Here is a 16,835-nt window from a genome sequence, read left to right on the forward strand (position 1 = left end):
TTCCAGAATTACGAGAACCCTTAGTTTCTTTTATTATCAGTTTGTTGGTCCAGGCAATCAAATGCATTGCTGAAGTCCAGCAAGATTGTTTGAGGCAATGTAGCCTTTGTTCTAGCTTCTCTATGAGGCCTTCTATGAGTTTGCGTAATGGCTGTTGTTGTTGGAACCTGTTTCTATGATGAAGCCGTGCTGTTTAGAGGTAAAAAGGTTATGCTGATGAAGATGCTCTGTGAGTCTGTTGAGTAACTACTCATTTCAAGAATTTTTGAGAAGTTTGGTATTAAGGAGATTGGGCTGTTAGCTGGTTGCTTCAGTGGTTTTTTCCACTTTTGTATTTTGGATATATTTTAGACATTTTTAAAGTGCTAGGAAATACTCCTTCGTTAAGAGATTTATTTATTAGGTTTGTTAGAGGGGCTGCTAGTTCAATTTCTTACAGTATTTAATGTAATTTAGATGAGATCTCGTCTTCCTCCGGCCGAAGGTTTTGGGTCTTCATTGAATCTATAGTTTTTCTTATCTCTTCTTCAGTTGCCTTGTAAAGCTGGAGGTTTTGAGCCAATATATTTTCAACATGGGTCCTTCTATTGTTGCCATGTTCTTCCCTTTCGTTCTGTTTCAGTGTTCTATCTGCAATTGTCACAAAAAAACTGTTTAAGTAGTTTGCTATTCTAATTGGGTGAGCTGTGCATGCCTCCTTCTATATTCAGGTTTTCTAAAACTGAAGTCTCACTCTTTTTTTCTTCCTTTCTGAATTTATTACTTTCCATAAGGCGCTTTTGATTTGTTCTCTGCTTGCTCTATAAGGTGTACATTGTGCTTTTTCCTCAGATCTTTCAGTTTGAGGTCATAGTTTTTCTTCTGAGAGCTGTGTTATTTTTGTCTTCTATATTACCAGTGAGGATTTCTCGGGTTTAATGCCTCTAAATATGATCTTTTAAGTTCTTCACATTCGGCATCCCATACTCTCTTTTTACTCGTCCCCCCCTGTTTTCTTTATTTGTACTGTTTTATGTGGGCATATACCGCGTCCAGAGTAAACCGCAAGGACACTATCCAGAGCAGTGAAGGCAGCCTCTGTATTTTCTTTAGATATTTACATCTGCCCAGTTTTGGGTTGCTAAGATTGTTCGTATTTCCTCCATTTTGTGCATATTTATAACCCTTTGTTTAGACTTTATTGGAATATGATTGTCAAATGTTTACGGTTACACGACACAGTTGAGCAGTGTGGTCTGAAAGCCCTGTGGTGATCACACTATGGGGATACTTGATCCTCACTTATGTTTGTGCAGATGGCATCAATAGAGGTCTGGCTGTGGTGGGTGATTCTAGTAGGAGTTAGTTTTTAATCTCTTAATATTGAATCCCTCTAGAGCTTCCATTAAGCTTTTGGCTTTCTTGACTATCTGTCAGGTTATCAACATTTATGTCACCCATTATGACTATCGGGTTATTTGGATTTGGGATTTTGTCTAGTTTTCTGTTGAGAGTGTATCAATAGCGTTCTCAAGGTTAGAATGTGGAGGTCTGTAGACTCCCACTAGGTATAGAAAGCAGTTTTTGAGATTTTATATTCAGTGTTATGGATTCACAGATCATTTTCACTTGTTGAGTCTGAGATGGATACTATGCTGACCTTGCTTTTTAAGTTCTTGTTGTTGAATATTGCCACACCACCTTTCCTATGTTGTGTCCTTGTGAACACCTTCCAATGAGTTCATACTCTGGTATTTTCTGATGTTTTCTAGGTTTGCGCTGTTTAGTCCATGTTCTGTCAGTATGAGAATTTCGGGGTTGTGGGAGTGAAGGAAGTGTGTCATGTCGTTCTATTTTATTTTTGATCCCATCTATATTTTGGTGGGCCATTACAATGTTTTGGTGTGGCCGCGTGACCTTTGTTGTTTAGGAGGTGTTTTATTTTTTTTGAAGCTGGAGTTCCAGAGTGTATTTTCGTGGTTTGTGTTTCACTTTGGTCTTGTCTCTTTCCTTGCTGTGCTGGATTTTGTCTAAAAAAATCGTGGTCTGTGGTTGGCTGCTGCTGATTGTGGGTTTGTTTCTTGCCTGTTAGTACTTTGGCCTGTGTTGATTGTTATGGCCTTTTTCTATTCAGCTGGTCAGTAGTGAGGTTATTTGCCGTGAATGCTAAGAGTTCCTTATTGTCAAGGGCGTTTGTCTGCTGGATCCATTTGCTTATTGTGTCATTTCCTGCATGGTGTCACGTAAAGAAAGGATTTGGTGTGTCTAGATAGTGCTACTAGGCAGTGTGGGGAGTTGAGTTGTATATTTCCCCTGGGCTACTGGAAGTGCGTATTACAGCTATATTTGCAGCTTGTTTGCCCTGAAACTTTCATGGATGGTGGATGCTTTGTATCCCTCTTTTGATAAGTTCTTTTTCTTTTCTGCCTGTTTAAAAGCCAGAACAGTGTGAACAGTGTAAGAACAATGTAAAGAAACTGGTGTCCTACAGGGCTCAATCCTGGGTCCAGTATTTTTTATTTACTTACATAAATGATTTACCTGGTACTATTCCTACTAACCATGCGAGCTCTTATATGTTTGCTGATGACCTTGGCTTGTACAAGTTAAATGTAATAACATTTTATTTGCTAATGATGTTCTTTCTAATAATTAGTGACACTATCAACGGACTGGTCAGCTGCCAATTCATTCTGTCTAAATAAAGATAAAACCCATGACTCTACAATTTTTGGTTTAAAACCGTCTAGACATAACAGAAAGTTGACTATGTTAAGTTTCTTAGGAGTTATTCTTCAGAGTAACATCAAATGGGATAGACACGTTGAAATGTTTTATGCAATAAAGTGTGTAAGGGTATTTTTATATTAATTAGGCTAAGATATATTGTAACTACAAATATCCTCATTACTGCCTACTATGCCTGACATTCATAGTTTCTTATCTTACGGAATTATTGTAATGGGGCAATGATTCTATAACCTAAAAATTATTAATTTTACAAAAACATGCTATTACGATTATAGCTAATGTAAACATAAGGACTCACTGTAAACCTTTATTTAAAAAAGGTGATATACTTAACATTACCTGCACTTTATATTTCAGATTGCCTATATTTGTATACAAAAAGAAATTTACATGCCAATACCTACAAATAGATCTGTACATAACCATATGACTAGAAACTCAAATTCTTATAGAACATCTCAATGTAGTATTAAAACCACTTTAAATTGTTTTGCTGAAAACAGACAAAACAGTTACTCTACAACCCTTCCTTCTCATCTTAAATCTCTTGAAAATTAATTTGTTTCAAGAAAATTGTAAAAAAGCTATTGATTAATATCAGCACATATGCATATACTGAATTTGTTTCTGACACTGCTATACATTGTAAAGATGTTCTGGCAATAAAGAATTTTTTGAATTTGATAATTATATGTAACACATTGTATAAAACAAAAAAAAAAAAAAAATCAGCATACAAAACCCATGTCCAATACTAAAATTATGGAGAACCAACTTAGACTGTTGAGTTATAACTTAAGAATCTATAATTATAAAATTGTATAAACTGATACTTCATTAAGAATAAGATGACATATAGATAGTAAAATAAAAATCTATTTTGGTAAGAGGAAAGATAATCAGCTGATGAATAAAAAGATTTCAATAAAAATCTTCCAATGAAACCTTTTCTGTACCATGTGATGGTGGTATTATAATAATTGTGGTTGAGTTTATTGTAAAGAAATAAACATATACGGAACTCAAAGGCGCAATATTTGGTTATAACATGTTTCTTTTATGACTTTTTATTAATTATGGTTATTACTATTTAAATCTTAGTAGGTTAAATTTGATTGTGTAAAGTTAACTTAATGAAATTAGTATTAATAGTCATTGAGACATTCAATAGTCTGTTGAGACACAACTGAAACAATTACACTAGATAATTAGTTTTAAAGATTTAACTCATAACTATACAAACACACACAATATTGTTTTAAACTGAAATACTCACAAGTTAAAATTATTGTATGCTATGTTAAATAAATGCATATGTAAAATAATTATGAAATACATCTTTTCTTCCATATATGTGATTAAGTTTTATTGGTCAGATTAAAATTGATTTGAACAGTAGTATGCTGGACAAAACAATGGATCATATTGTGGTTGATATACATTGATTGTGTTCAGGACAATATTCCGCTGGATATTTTTACCACCAATATTGTATAAACATTCAGAAGAACATGAGAGCTTCAATTATTATCGTCATACACAGAGAAAATCAACCTGAAAAACTATGGAATGGACTCTCATTCACTGAATTTGCACAGAGTCTTTGTCACAGAATTATATTTTATTGATCAAAGCGAATAAAACACGTTGTTTTCCTCCGAGGCTTCTGGAGTTGCAAGCTGCATCAGTGGTGTGTTTGTGTGGAGGGGGTAGAAAAGTCAGTATGGGGTATAATGAAGTGAAAAGTGATGTTCCTGGTTCAAAGAAAAGTTTTACTATAGGCGAATTGATTACAAAATAGGACTGGGACCGTGTGGGAGGCGGGGCTTGCGGTCGACGGCTGAGAGCAGCCAATCAGCTTCGAGTAAACCGCACAGCGTTGCCGTTTTCACATCCGCCAACGTCACTCCTCAGTCTCAGTCTCTGCCCAGCAACCGATTCGTGCGTTTCACTTTGTAGTCTCGTGTTCTGTGTAAACTATAGTGGTGTTACCGATGTTAAACAGTCCTTTTCAGGACTTAGTTGTGACTTAGGCCTAGTGTAACAAACTATTTTGTACTTTCATAACCTTCGTACTGGTTATGTTAATGATTATATTTACATCATGAATGCAGAAAATCAAACTGTAAAACGTCGTGGGCGTCCGCGCATTCATCATAAGCGTTTACATTATCAGAACGTAGGACGTGGTGTACCTCTGCGCACTCAAGCCAGAAAACTTGTTTGCACTGCCCAAAGAATATTTCCATCCAGGAAAAAAACAAACAATGGCCCACTCTTTTACCCGTTGCCAAAGTTGTACAACGAACTGCAGCAGCCCCTGGGCATAAATAAAAATACCGTTGTAAAAAAATTGTTTCAGAGAAGAAAGAAAAAACATCGTTGAGGGGAGGAAGTGGACAAGTACATACCCCAAACAAAAAGAAACTTCCACGTCAGAAACGAGTTACAAAACCTCGATAATTATCCAAATAAGATGCAATCCGTCGCCATGTGTATGGCCAATACTATAGACGAAAGGAATATCCAAACTTTAAAAAAAAACTAATTCAATCATTGAAGGATGCTGATGTTATTTAACGGTTGCAAATCTTCACTTTCACTTGTTTTAAAACAACTTGGCTTCAAGTACAAGTCAGTTGGGAAACGGAAAGTACTTCTTGAAAGGGACCAGATGTAGTTGCATGGCGCTGTAGGTTTCTTCGTCAAATGAAGAACTTAAATTTAGAATGAAGTCAGTCTGGATTGACGAGACATGGGTTAACACAAATCACTCCCAAACAAACGCTTGGACAGACGACTCTGTTCAAGGTACAATGTCCGTACCTCTGTGGTAAAGGGGGAAAAGAATGATATTGCTCTTCCACGCCGGTAATTCTAAAGGGTTTATTCCAAACAGCCTTCTTACTTTTTTCTCTTCGAAAAAAACGAGTGATTACCATGAAGAAATGGACCACGAAAAGTTTTTAAGGCTGGTTTGTAAGCAATCTTCTTCCAAATTTGGAAGAATCCTCAATCCATAGTATGTGATAATGCTAAGTACCCACTCAAAAGTATTGGACAAGGCCCCAACAAATGGCTTCAAAAAATGTTTGATGGTGGAATGAATGGCTACAGAAATTCAACATCCCATTTGAAGCAGACATGAAGAAAGCAGAACTTTTGGAAGTAATAAATTTACGACAAGCCTCGCTTTCCACAAATATGTTATTGATGAGTTAGCCAAGGGAACGTGGGCCATACTGTAATTCGTTTACCTCCGTATCACTGCACTTCAATGCTATAGAGTTGATTTGGGCCCAAATCAAAGGACACGTTGCAAAAAACAATAAAACGTTCACTATTGACGGAAGTAACAAGATTAACCAAGGAAGGATAGACTTAGTAACAGGAGATGATGGAAAAAAATTGTATCACATACAAGGAAAACCATAGAGGATGCGTGGGAAAATGAGGGTGTTCTGGAAACTGCGATTGAAGAGCTCATCATCACGCTTAAACAGCGACGACGACTCCAGCGACGACGACTCCAGCGACGACGACTCCAGCGACGACAGCAGTGCTTTTTCGGCGTTGACCCAAAATTTGGGAGAAGATCGCTTTGACCATCTGCTATCAGATGAATCTCAACATGACAGTGAAAATGAAAGTGACAAGTGACTTAAGTGGAGTGCAACAATTATGCCCAGAAGGTAGAGTACTACAATTTGATGAATTTTAAATAAGTGTAAACGTAATAAACAATTTTCAGAGTACAGATACTAAACTAGACCTAATTAAACGTTATTGTTTGAATGACAGTTAATATGTATATGTAAATAAAAATATTTAACATTTAATGCTTGTTGATTGTTTTCTTATCCTGCTTAATTTGATAGATTTACTATTTATATATATATATATATATATAAAAAAATATATATATGTATATATATATATATATATCGTTTTAATTTTTCGAAAAAAATAAAATGAATATATTTTTAATTCTATTTTCCGCATGCAAATACGACAAAACTATACACTTAAAAAATCATATTTTAAATAATTTTTATGAATAGGTACTGGTTTAAAATTACATCATAGTTATTATCTAGCCAATTGTAATGATATTTAAAATTAAAATGTGCAACCAAATATTTATGTAATTATTTAAATCAATATTTACGTGAGTTTGTTTCATTTATTAACACCCAAAACGAAAAGTATGAGCAAACAAGTTCATACAAGGTCATGAGTGTAACTTGATAATAATTTTTTGTGTAAATGACCCAAAAGTCACTCAAAATTATTAACCGTAATGAAAATAAATTGATAGAATAATAATATAATCAATTGAAGACTCAATAAACGGTCAGTGAAACGCGCGTGGCTAGCAGATCATGCTGTACCCTGTAACACCAAGCGACGTTAACGTAGGCAACGCCGCTCCCCCTCCTATGCCGAGCGCCAGTCCTATTTTGTAATTCTAATTTCAACTGTGTAGTATCCCCAAGGCCAACTTGAATATATTTTTAATAGTAAGACAGACAGACTTAAGAATACACTTAATGCTACTTGTTTGGCTAGCAGTATGAACTGAAAGTAAGAGGTTTTCAGTTTTTTGTATAAATTGCATTAAAACATCCAACGTTTATGCAAGTATAAATGAAGCCTATGGCCATTAAGTATTGTGTGTCCCTAGATAACATTTGAAGATTTAGTCACGAACATAGTAGTATTAAATGTGAACATAAAATTACAGCTTAAAATTAGAAAGGCTTAATATTGCTGGATGTTCAGGAATATTGTCTTTTTTGCGTGAACTTTCAGTTCTAGTTGTAGAGTTGTCATATTATGCACAAACAAGAGATAAATTAGAAGTTTAAACTTATGATCTGTGAATCAAATTAGTTTAAATACTCTCTGATTGATTACAAACCAAGCGTACTATATTTAATTTGTACTGGTTGGAGTTTAACGCTCTCCTGGATCTGGTGTTTATTGTTTTTGACTAGATTAAGTGCCACATTAAACATTCTCTGTAAAATTTCCAAGTGTAATAGTGGGGGGAATTTAATATAAATGTATTAAATCCGTATTGTAATATACATAAACTACTTATTGACACTATTGCAAGTCATGGTATGTTATAAAATGTCCTACAAAAGTAACTGAATATAAACAAATCTCAGTCGATGATAAAAAAAAATTAAAGTAACATCTTTCCATCTGATCATGATCCACAATTATTAACTATCAATATACCGGATAAAATGACATCAGTAATAAACCTGTTAGCAAAATGACTAGAAAGTTTGCAGATAATAATTTGAAACATTTTTTAACTTTGTTAAGCAAAGAAAGTTTGTTATGTGTTTATAGGGCTTAAGTTGATTATAAATTTAACTTTTTTTATAATGTCTTTAAATATTATTTTAATTTATGTTTCCCTCTAGTAAGCAGCAGGAATGAAACTGGATCATTGCAATGGTACAATAGCGACCTGGAACTAGAAAGAAAAAAATATTGAACTAAATAATATAGAAGAAATTACAAAGAATAAGGAAATTGCATTTGTCAAAAGATCTATAAAAGTGTTATTAAATCTAAACAACCTCATTTAAATTAAAACATTTCTAATTCTAACAATGTGCGAAAAGAACCTGGAATTAACTTAATTCACAAGTTAGGAACAAAACCACAGGAAGCAATGGCATAGATAAGATAAAAGTAGACAATACAATTTACACAAACCCGTAGAAAACTATTCGCTTTTTATTTAATGAATACTATATTATTGTTGTAGACAATCTTGTTAACCCTTAAAATTGGTAAAACTCCAATAACACATTGGCTGTGAATGAGCAGTTCCCAACATCTAAACCCGTCAGTGACTGAGCTTTAGCGAAGTCTGTTACTCGAGAGGCTGAAAAATATTCATATCTGTTTGTCCTTCAGTCAGCATGGTATCATGAAATCGAAATTAATTTTGCATGAGACTCCATTACTACATTGACAACAATGTGTTCTCTGATGGTGCATGACCACCATGAAATTTGGCTGCACATAGTAGCACATAGGCTGCACATATGTTTTGTGTAAATTTCTTTTATGTCTGTCTGTCTATCTGCCCATACATAATGCCCACGTAAATTTATGAAAAAGTGACATATTGACAACTGGTTACATACTTTGAGGATTATAATCTTTATAACAGTGAACAACATGGTTTTCGATTAAATCACCCTGTCATTTCTGTGGCTGCAAATTGCATAGATACAATCATTGATGCAAGGGATAAGAGTGATATAAGTGCTAGGAGTATTTATAGATTTTACAAAAGCTTTTGATGGTGTACCATATATTAAACTAATAAACAAAGTCTTAAAATTAGGAACAAGACTACCTCCTCTAAAATGTCTTATATCATAGTTAACAAATAGGAAAAGTATTGTAGAAATTATTACTCTCGTCCAATAGCCATAATCAATCTGTAACCACACAATCAAAATTAAAATTCATTAAATATTGGTGTGCCGCAATGCACTATTTAAAGACCATTTCTGTTTTTTTTTATTATATTAAAGATTTACAGAACTTCCAATCAAGACAAAGGAAAACATGGTATTAGCCTATATGATGGCGATGCAAATTTATTGACACTGGAAAGTATACAGATACAATTAGAAATCAGATACAGAAAATGTTCAAAATTTTCTTTCAAATAACCAACTTTTGCTTAATTCTAAAAATCTAGCTTCATGTATTTTAGAGTAAAATGTAAGATAAATGTGGGTCTTCTTGAAGTGCACCATAAGGAGTTTGAACTTGACAGAGTGGATAATGCCAAGTTCCTGGGATTACATATAGGTAGTGAATTAAGCTAGAGCTCCTATATTGATCATGTTGCTAAAAAAGCTTTGTCCAGTTTGTTTGCTCTGTACAGACTATAGTAATTTTATATACTTTAAAACTGTATATTTTGAACATATTGACTCACATAAATCGTTTAGACTAAATATCTATGGTGGAGCATCTAAGATAAACATGGGAAAGTTATTAAAAGGGGATATGTTTACATCTAAATTGGAATGAACGTGTTAATGACAAATGTATAGTCTTAAATATACTAACAATTTGCAGTAATTATATTTTACAATATTTTAGTATACAGTTAAAAAGTTGAGCTCTGTCTCACTGATGGGTGATTGACCATCACTATTTAACCAGAAACAGAGGTAAGTTAGCCATACCAGCCCATGAGTTGACACCATGAAAAAAGGCAATGGGCATAAAGTGTTTTAATAGGCAACCTATTGATTTGAACAATGTAAATGGTAATATCATTAAAAAAAACCATAATATTAAATCCTCTATTATTTGACAAATGAATATTTTGATTACTATTATGGTATATAAAGAATCAGATTGTAAATACTTTAGTACTGATTTGAAGATTCTTTAGCTTGTTCATCTATGTGTTTGTATGTGTATCTTTTATTAATTTTAACTGTGTTGTAAATTTTAACTTCATGAATTTTTAAATAAAATTTGTATGTTGTTATGAATTTTTAATTTCCAAAATGAAATAATGTATAAGTCACAACTATTGGTTTAATTAATACTGAATTTAATACTGACATTATTCTTTGTATGCATGTGTAACTCTGAAGTTTAATCATATAACATATTCCACATGTGATGATATGGCAGCTTATCAACACATGTGAATGTGTGATGAAGTTACTGTGTTGCATTTGTTGGTTTCATATAAAGCTTGGACATTTATCTTCACAGCAAGCTAAATGGTAAGGAGCATCTTTACTGTGCTTTGTTGACTGGGATTACTGATAAAACAGGGATGAATGGAGCATATATCTAACACTTGGTAGTTGAAAAGATTCTATTATCTATTAATTCACTTAAACTTGTATTCTGTTAAGTACAAATATTTTGTCATTTTATACTATCATGGCTCAGAACTGAAGAGTGCCATAACATGTAATTTACTGTACATAACAAACACTCATGCATATACTTATGCAAGTACTTTTTTATGAACAAGATAATGTCCTTGAAACAGAGGAATTGTTTTCTGTCACCAGAAAATCAATATATATTTGTCACTGAATTATGCAGTTTCTGTTAATTTGCATGGTTTTGCAGATGAAAATGAACTTGATTTGTGTCTGCTTGTGTAAATAAGTTGTACAAGAAAATGTTGCAATAAATTGATTGATTTTAACTAATCTAGGTTTATAACTGTAAAATGTATTACATATTTGTACATAACTGTTTGATTATGAAAGCAGATTTCTGTCTTTTTGTGTCTTTACACACAATAGTTTTTGAATAAGTTGATTTAGAAGGATGAAATTAGATATGAAACTTCACCTCAACTCTCTTTATATTAAAATTGAAAATGCCCATTAGATATAGGCTTCTGGGCCAGTATGCTATCCTCTGTACAGTGAGTATGAAGCCTCACAAGCTGACCCAAAGTCTGGCTTGCATTTAACCTAGTTACTATTGTTTTCATGATCTGTGGCAACTTTTACAAACTCATTTCAACCGTGCACATTTATATATTCTTGCATCAATGAGAACCATTTTTGAAATGTCTAATGAGAAAATACTGAACAAAAAAATCATAAAGAAAGAGAGTAAAACAATAAAATGTTAAACAATAATGTAATGGTGAGAGCAAAAATAATGAGAACATTTCTATCTGTAATGTAAGCACATGTTTATGTTTTGTGCAAGGAATGATTTCTTCTACTGTCATGACAATAAATATTATGACTTCCATTGTTTTCATCACAGTGAACGCCTTTGCACTTAACAGTTACATGTCTTCTCATATTTCTCCATGACTAAAGCAATGTTACAGATGAATTTACTCAAGTTTATATGTTTCAAATGCTCTCTAGATGTTTGTTTTAATTATAAAAAAATCATTCATAGATGTCACAGAATTTATATTAAAATTTATGGGGACTCTTTGAAATATTAAATATCATCATATCATATACTTTTTAGGATGACAAAAATATTTTACGGTACATAACTTTGAAGTGACTACTTTTTTCTGACGAGTGTATTGAAGAAGACGAAGGCAGGAATAAAGTAAATGCTTTAATTTATAAATACTTTTTAAGTATAGTATTAAAAAAATACATATAATTTTTATCCTATTATTCACAATAACATTGTCTACATTACTTAATAATAATTTCATACGTTATACAATTAAAAATATATCATATTTTAATTTCTTATTTATTGATACTTTACTATAAGAACAAACAGTAATTTTACCATAGGAAACAACGTGTTTCAGTTTCTTACGTTAGTTTGTGTAAGATTACAACATTTTATGTCGGTTCCTTGGAAAATAAGGATAAAAACACAATTAACTTACACCAAAATAAATAGTACAATCGCCTGTATGACAACACAGCAGGATTGACATGATGTGACAGCTGTGAAAAAATGTAGATTACTTATACTACAACTTGACTGCATGAATATTTATAAAAAGATCACAGGATATACACTAGCATGGAAAATCATGGTTTATGATGTGTTGTGACTCATAAACATTAAAACAAAAAGCGGGCCATGTTTTGTTTTTGGCAAGACTAGTACAGGCTACATATACAATACATATAGTCTGCACCGTCTTCATGGACAATAAACTTTGTGGGCTATAAATAGGGTTAAAAAATAACTAAGTGAATGATAGTCATACAAGGAACATATTAACTATTACAAATGTATAGAAAAGTACAGGAACATCTTTAACATGTTGATTGCAGCACATACTTTAAAGTGCAGAAGCACATTGTGGCACAAGTGGCTCTGAGCCCTTGTCCGAAAGAATTGTACTTCCCACCAAAGCGTGAGGTTCAGCCCTTCACACCCCAAGGCGGTCCTACTACCGGGTGGGATATCCTTTGGTTCATGGAAAAAACTGCTTCTCTGGGTGTGAAAACTCTGTTGCTCCCCACAACAGCAATTACCACGTCTAGGTGACCCTGTCATAAATAATATAGCTGCCACCCTTAATATTTAAGACTGCACCAATTCTCCTCTCTGACAATAAAATTTTGTCTACATGAGCTTACACTAAGATAATAAACAAATTACGCTATATTTATATGCAACAGAAATTAACTATGATTAATAAACAAATAAAATTAAAGGAACCAAGGTAGCAATGAGTAATTCCTCATAATTTGTTTCCTAACCAGGACACCAGCTTGGTCTTGTGAGCTTTAGTTTCTCTACTTATAAGTGCTTTTTAATTTGCAGACTATAAAAAATCTGTTGACCTTTAGGATTAGCTACTCTCACAACCGATGGCTCAGGAAAACCAATTATACAGTCTACTCCTGCTGATGTTCCAGGTGACTAATTGGTCCAGCCAGTTGTATTCCATTGACTTTCTAAACCTACAAACCTTTGAATCACTTATTCCTAGTCTCCAAAGATGTTTTTGGAGAGGTTGCTGGCTTGTAAACATTCCTATCACAAGTCTTGATTTTTCTTTTGGTAACGTCTAAGTATTTCCCAAACAAATGTTATTGTCTTAGTCAAGTCAATTGATATTCTGTCATTACAATTTTATAGCTCTTTCCTCTCACTTCTTCATACCTCCTATTAGAAAAAATACTAAGAGGATACCAAATCCAGGTTGCAGATCTGTAGAAGGAATCCCTGGCCCTTTCTCTCCAATAAGTCTATCTCCATGATTTCCCCAATACTTTCATAGCCTGGTATTGACACCAGCTCTACCTAGTTTTATTTTCCTTCAGCATTTATTGACAGTTTATTGTAAGTCTCAAATAAAACTTGTGATTTGTCAATATAAATGTTTGTCCTAGTGTATTGTTTTACAATAAACTGCTTGATACTTTCGAAAAGATCAATAAGTCTAACACTAAACAAGTCAACAAACAAAACCTCGCATAGCAAACTAATGTTACATGTCAGAATGGCCAATACAGTTGTATTGACAAAATTAGAACTTTTCACATTCAAAGTGCTAACGTGTCATGCTGACCCAAGAGAAGCATTATTGTGAATAGCTCTGCAATTTCAGTTAAAAAATGAAATTGTTCTTAATGACAATTTTGTCACCTATGAAGCATAATTCCATTTATCTGAACATGAACTTTGAAAACTATCTTCTGTGTAATACTGTAAATTCATTGTATATTCATGAGGAACCACTTCATTATGTTTAATTAGGAGTTTATGTTGCAATTTTATTTGCACATATTTGTTTGCAGATGTTTTTGGATATTGCATAAGACTTTGTCCCTCAAAAAAGCAACTGTCTGTAAATACCATCCAAAATCCATTGAAGAATTGAGAACTGCTTCTGTTGCAGAGAAAATATTACAGCATGTATTTTAAATACACAAAAACATGATTTTACAAGAATTGAATTGTGGATTGAACTACAGCATTAAATGTTAAGGTAAACGTTTTTTAATGTTCTAGAATGAATATAAATTTATAACTTGTATTTCATAGAATTTCATATATATTTTCCATGTATGTCTTTACAGAGCGACTCATTGAGTACCTTTGTATTGCTGTACTTTTTGTTTATGCAAACGATAATTATCAATTCAACAATTCCTCTAACCCGAAACAAAATGTTTATACATAGGATGTCTACTTATTTCAGTTTAATATTTAATCCACGAGAATGTAAAGTTGTACTTATATTGGCATCACAAAAGTATTATAGTTAACTATTATTTTCTATAATCACAGTATTAGTATCAACAACATACAAAAAGGCAACCACAGTGATCAATCCAGAAAGCCTTTCAAGTTAATAGAAACAAGAAAGTACTCATGATTAACTTCTGAAGGGATTTTATGCTAGATTATTTACATCTATGAACTAATTTTTCTTGTAAGACTAACAATACAAACTTAAGGATAAAAATAGAATGTTCTATTTTAATGCACTGTTCCATTTTTGTTAGATAAGTTACAAACCAGTTGAGTTTATTACTGGGTAGATTTTACGCTCAAAAGATTTCCATGAGGTATACTATCAAATGGTCTAGTTAAGTCTAAAACAATACCTAGAATTTTGTTCTCTTATCCATGAAATCTATTATAAATTGAGTAAATACAAACAAGCTGTAGTGGTTTATTTACCTTTTTGAAATCTGTGTTATGTTCAGAAAGTTTTTTTCCTAAAAATGTACAGATTTATTGTAAACTCTTCTTAAAGAGTATATGAAGTAATAATATAAGGCAATGCAATAATGTATTGTTTATTTCTCCTTTTTTAAATTGGATACAGTTTCTACCTCGAGTTCACAACAAACAATTAACCTTCTTACCTACGTTCAACTTAATAGTATGAACCTGTGGTTGTGGTTTCAAAATTAAGTTCATTTTTACCATAACAATTAAGTTTTTTAATTTCCAAGGGAAAATGTGATATAAAAAAAGAGCTAAGTTATAATAGCTAACCTATATTTTTTCATTCATGTTCTAACATATCAAATCGGCCCTGAGTCTGGGATTAAGCTACCCTGAGACAAAATTTACATTAGTGATAAATTATTATTAAAAATTACAATCCCTTTTAACGCATAAATAAATGAAACAGTAAATTGCACAATGCACGCTCTTTTATAATACTACACAATAGGAGTCCAAAGAAACTGCAGCAGGTTACGTAACATACTACAACCTATAACAAAAGAAACAGCAACAAAACCTCAGCAAGACATCATTCAGATTCTTGTTTAATTAACAATGCCTGAACAGCAGATGTTATATTAATGTCTTACTTGTAACACTGTTATTAATACCATTACACCACCTTCCACTCAGACAATAAAATACTATGCTCACACTAATTCAAGTTTTCTGCAATTCTAAATAATTAATTTTTGGGTAGCCATCTTTCATGCACTGCCAATTTTTTTTAATACAACCCCAATTTTAAAAAATTTCGTGATTTAAATCAATCTGAAACCTAGAGTATAGTACGAAGCCTGAATACAGTTCTATAGTGATGTGTTATTAATCACAGCAGATATTATTTACAGGTTGTTAATAAAAGTTACTTTTTAAAACAGTATTATGTAAAAAACTAACAAACCCTGAATCAGGTGTAAAAATGTGTTGCTTTTACTCCTACTTTTCTATTTTCATAATAGTTGTTAACTATAAAAGTGCCATTTATAGAGCCTGTTTAATTTTGTTAAAGAAATCTATTTTTTTCCCCTGTGATAGTGCTCTAAAGATTTGAATACAACCTTATTTCATGGGCAAGACCATAGTCAGATTGGAGGACAGGGGTTTGGGGTTTCAAAAACCGATGAACTGCACTATAATAATGTTATAGAGCTAACCAACACTCTTTCTCCAATTTTTTCTGGCTAAATACTTGTTCATGGGAGTAGCTGAAATCTGAAGAAAATGTTTTCTCACTAAACTTGTTAACAAAGCTGTGTTGAACGTATGTTTGTGTGATATTTTTCCGTATTTCACACTAAAAAAAGAAATCTTTAATGTTTTTTTAATTACTGTGTACATTATCGATCTTGTTCATGAATCATATTGACTTGGTTACACAATGACTTTTTAATAGTTTAGTTGTGGATTCAATGCAGTGTAAGTTAAACCTTGTTTGTTTCTTGCAATATTTTATAGTCTTTTTATGTGTAGGTAAATTTCTTATTTTAATACAGTTTTGTTGTTTTCAGAGCCACGGATAAATGCAATCTACCAAGGACAGATAACACAACAAGGTATTGAATATTGGACACGTTTTATCAATAAGTGGTTCAATGAGTGAACAAAGCCTCATAAGTGATCAGGCACCCAACATGAGGTTCTCGTTTCCTGGGTCCAAGGGTAACCTGTACTACTCTGTCTTTGCCGGTGAGTCAGAACACTGTGTGTAAAGTAAATAAGGCACTTTCAACACAGGAACAAACATTTGTTTTTTAGCTTTGTTTTGTTGATAAAGTGTATGTATGTTACTTTTCTATAATATAAACAGTAGAGCCTTAAACGTTGAACTACAAACTGTTCGTCTGTATGCAAGCATCAGTTGTGATGAAACTTCACAGACAGTT

At 32.7% G+C, this 16,835-nt stretch overlaps 1 protein-coding gene across 4 annotated transcripts in view; it reads left to right on the plus strand.

Moving 5' to 3' along the window:
* LOC124358884 (solute carrier family 2, facilitated glucose transporter member 8-like) overlaps positions 1-16,835 on the plus strand; it is a 36,152-nt gene that overhangs the window by 14,353 nt on the left and 4,964 nt on the right. For 2 of the 4 annotated variants that reach the window (XM_046811123.1, XM_046811122.1), the window contains exons 2-3: positions 14,007-14,197; positions 16,461-16,638. In XM_046811123.1, the coding sequence (XP_046667079.1) occupies positions 16,545-16,638 (94 nt within the window). In that variant the 5' untranslated portion in view covers positions 14,007-14,197; positions 16,461-16,544. The remainder of the gene's footprint in view (positions 1-14,006; positions 14,198-16,460; positions 16,639-16,835) is intronic. The other 2 variants (XM_046811125.1, XM_046811124.1) reach the window with 1 other exon arrangement.

This window comes from Homalodisca vitripennis, chromosome 4, assembly GCF_021130785.1.
Source record: "Homalodisca vitripennis isolate AUS2020 chromosome 4, UT_GWSS_2.1, whole genome shotgun sequence".
NCBI lineage: Eukaryota > Metazoa > Arthropoda > Insecta > Hemiptera > Cicadellidae > Homalodisca > Homalodisca vitripennis.